The 3587-nt window shown below is 57.7% G+C and overlaps 1 protein-coding gene across 1 annotated transcript; it reads right to left on the bottom strand.

Annotated features, from left to right (window-relative positions):
- Positions 1-227: 227 nt before the first annotated feature.
- On the bottom strand, positions 228-3335 carry ETH_00040425 (uncharacterized protein; the record flags this gene model as incomplete). Its single annotated transcript, XM_013379876.1, has 8 exons — positions 228-405; positions 680-1345; positions 1572-1928; positions 2112-2176; positions 2387-2498; positions 2672-2826; positions 3033-3173; positions 3282-3335. Coding segments are annotated over 8 exons (1728 nt in total), but the record flags the coding sequence as incomplete, so codon positions are not given.
- Positions 3336-3587: the final 252 nt, after the last annotated feature.

Raw genomic sequence — 3587 nt, 5'->3', positions numbered from 1 at the left:
GCGTCACCGGCGGCAGCAGCAACACCATAAGTGGCAGCAGCAGCAACAGCAACAACAGACACAGCGTGCCGAAGCACACTTAACGCATGCAATCAGTTAAAAGCAACCCAACAAGAGGAAAAGCAGAAGCAGCGGCAGCAGCAGTGGCAGCAACAAGAGCAGCAGGAGCAACAAAACCAAGTACAGCAGCAGCAGCAACAGCAGCAGCAGCAGCAGCAAGCGCTGACCTGTGTGCCTTCTGCTACTGCTTCGAGCCCAACAGCCACCTCAAGCTGCGGCTGTGAGAGGAAAGGAATCAGCAGCTGCAGCAGCAGCTGCTGCTGCTGAGACCCGCCAGGCTGCAGCAGCAGCTGCTGCTGCTGCATCTGACACGGCAGGCTCCCATTCGCCGGAGGGCGGTACACACTGCAGCAGCAGCAGCAGCAGCAGCAAACACCCAATAAACAATAATCCCAATCTGACCTCTGATAGCTCCTGCTGCAGCAGCGGCTGCAGCATCAGCTGCAGCAGCTGGCGATACTACTACTGCACCAGCAGCAACTGCTGCAGTACTGCTGCAGTAACTTCTGCTGCTGGACTGATGCAATTTTTAATTGCACAAAGGCCCCTTAAAAGGGCCTTAAGCGTAAGGCAGGACAACTTCCGAGGGTTTAGGGTTTGGGGTTTAGGGTTTAGGTACCTTCGAACTCGCAGGGTTTCCTTGCTGCAGTTGGTGTACTGCAGCACCAGCCTACAGCTGCCGCCTTGCTGCTGCCTCTTTGCTGCCAGCCGCAGCAGCGGCGTCTGCAGCAGCAGCGAGTTCTTCAAGATGCATGCCCTCTTCCGTGTTGCTGCTGCTGCTGCTGTTGCTGCTGCTGCTGCGGAGTGCGATGGAGAGGCAGATCCTGCTGCTGTTGCTGCAGCAAAGAAGGAGGCTAGGCGCGATCCTTCTGCTGCCGTGTCGCTGCTGCTGCTTCTGCTGCTGCTCCTGCTGCTGCTGCTGTCTCTGCTGCTGTTGCGGCTGGAATCGTTGCTGCTGGTTCTGCTGCTGCTGCCGCTGTTGGCGCTTCTGCTGCTGCTGCTGCCGGTGCTGTGGCTCCTGCTGCTGCTGTTGTTGCTGCTGCCGTCAGAGGGGGAGGGAGATATGCTGCTGCCGTTTCTCTCACTGGGGCCTGCTGCTGCTGCTGCTGCTGCTGCTCTCGACTCATCCAGCGCAGCAGCAACTGCAGCCACTGCTTCCACTGTAACCCTTGGAGCAGCAGCAGCAGCAGCACGCGAGCGGCCCTGCTGCTGCTGCTGCTGCTTCGGTGTTGCTGTTGCTTCCAAACAAAAAGCAAGAAACTCCAGGTCCCCTTGCTCCAGCAGTCTGCGCACACCCACAAACCCTAAACCCTAAAACCTAAACCCTACTGCCTAAACCCTAAACCCCAAACCCTAAACCCTAGGCCCTGGTCTTCAGGCAGTAGAGCTGTACCGGCCAGCAGCAAACAGTTTGACAAACAAAACTGCGGATACTTGAACGCTGCCATGCTTCAGGGATTAGGGTTTAGGGTTTAGGGTTTAGGGTTTAGGGTTTAGGGTTTAGGGTTTACGCTCTGAACTCCCTTGCTCTTGTCTGCACTTCTATGTCGGGGTGCCGCGCGAGCAGCGCAGCAGCAGCAGCAGCAGCTCGCGTTTCCTGAGGGTTTGCTGCTGCGATTTTGCAGAGGCTGAGCAGCAGCATGCCGCAGGCTTCGGCCTTCGCCGCTGCTGCTGCTGCAGCCCTGCTGCTGCTGCTGCTGCTGCTGCTCTCCTGCATGCACCACGGCTGCCCATATACTTCAACTGGCTGCAGCCTGCTGCTGCACAAAAGCCGCACATGCGACAGCAGCAGCTGCGAGGCCCCCGGGGGGCCCCCGGGGGCCCCCCGCAGCCACACTGCAAAGGTCCCCAGTATGTAGCAGCAAAGCCTGCAGCAGCAGCAGCAGCAGCAGCGGCAGCAGCAGCGGATGGAGCAGGGGCGGCAGGGCTTTACGCGCTGCTCCAGAGAAGATGATGTAGTTCTCGAGTGGTGAGGGTTTGGGGTTAATCCGCGGGGTCAGGGTTCCGAAACTAGGGTTTAGGGTTTAGGGTTTAGCGCAAGCAATTCGCACCTTAAAAGAGAGGCCTCTATGCCAGGGTTTCTTAAGGCCTCTATTGCAGCGCGAACTGCCGTTTGCTGCAGCCCACAGACACCCTAAACCCTAAACCCTAAACCCTAAACCCTAGACCCTAAAACCCTAAGCCGCAGCTGAGGCCCACAGCCATGGCCCTAGCCCCCAACTCGAATAGTAGACCCCTAGCCCGAGAGCCTGAACCCTGAACTGCCCGCCCCTGCGCCAAAACCCTAAACCCTAAACCCTAAACCCTAAACCCTAATCCCTCGCACCTGCAGCTCAGGGCTGGAAGCAGCAGCAAGCCGCGTCGAGGCTCTGCACCAAATGAATTCGGGGGTTTCGCGTGGGGCTGCTGAGAGAAGCTCGAAGGCCTTCTCCAAATATCTGCACAAACCCTAAACCCTAAACCCTAAACCCTAAACCATAAACCCTTGACGCTAAAAGACCAATTAGACCCTCAGCCCGTGCGCGAAGCAAAATAAGCCGCTGCAATGCAGCGCACGGGTAGACGGCCGCCGGAGCAGCCGAGGGTTTAGGGTTTAGGGTTTAGGGTTTACTGCTCGGGGTTTGCGTTGGCATCGGTTATTCTTGCTGCTGCAGCAGCAACTGCTGCTTTTGCTGCAGCAGACAAACTTGGAATTTTCGAAAGAAGAAAAGAAACTGCTGCTGGCCAGTCCCCTGCTGCTGCGAGCTTCTCCACAATCCCTAAACCCTAATCACCAACCGTAAACCCTAAACCCCAAACCCTAAACCCTAAACGCTATACAGCAAATAGTGCGTTTGGTCAAGTCGGCCAGCCGGGGCTCTGCCACATGCTGCGCAGCAGCTGCCCCTTAACCCCAGACCCTGAACCCTAAACCCTAAACCCTGAACCTTAAACCCTAAACCGTAAACCCTAAACCCTAAACCCTTGCTCACCGCTAGCTGCACTGCAGCGTCTGCATCTCCTGTGGCCAGCGCGAGAGCAGCAGGCAGCAAAAATTCAAAGCGGCTGATGTCTTGCTGCTGCTGCAGCCGAGACAACACTGCTTCAGCTGCTGCGTGCTTCACATCCCCGCGCTGCAGCAGCAACAGCAGCAACAGCAGCAGCAGCAGCGCAGCAGCAGCAGCAGCAGCAGCAGCGCAGCAGTAGCAGCAGCGGCAACGCTAGCAGCAGGAATAGGTGACGGCGAGGCAGGACAAAGTGGAGGCAGCCCCAGCGGCGGCCGACTTGGTGTTCATATCCTAAACCTTAAACCCTAAACCCTAAACCCTAAACCCTAAACCCTAGGACGGACCTGGTCTGCAATGAGAGTGGCCAGGACGTCGACGGCTCTGGCGGTGACGTCAGCAGCAGCAGCAGCACCTAAAGCAAGAGCAGCATTTGCTGCTTCCACCAGCAGCGCAGCATGAAGGGGGGTGATCTCCCAGATCTGCTGCTGCTGCTGCTGCTGCTGCTGCTCCGCTGCTGCTGCTGCTGCTGCTACTTTCGAG

This window comes from Eimeria tenella, genomic scaffold (assembly GCF_000499545.2).
Source record: "Eimeria tenella Houghton genomic scaffold, Eth_scaff4115, whole genome shotgun sequence".
Classification (NCBI taxonomy): Eukaryota; Apicomplexa; class Conoidasida; order Eucoccidiorida; family Eimeriidae; genus Eimeria; species Eimeria tenella.
The sequence above is the reverse complement of the archived record's forward strand: the minus strand, read 5'-3'. Positions and strand labels throughout refer to the sequence as shown.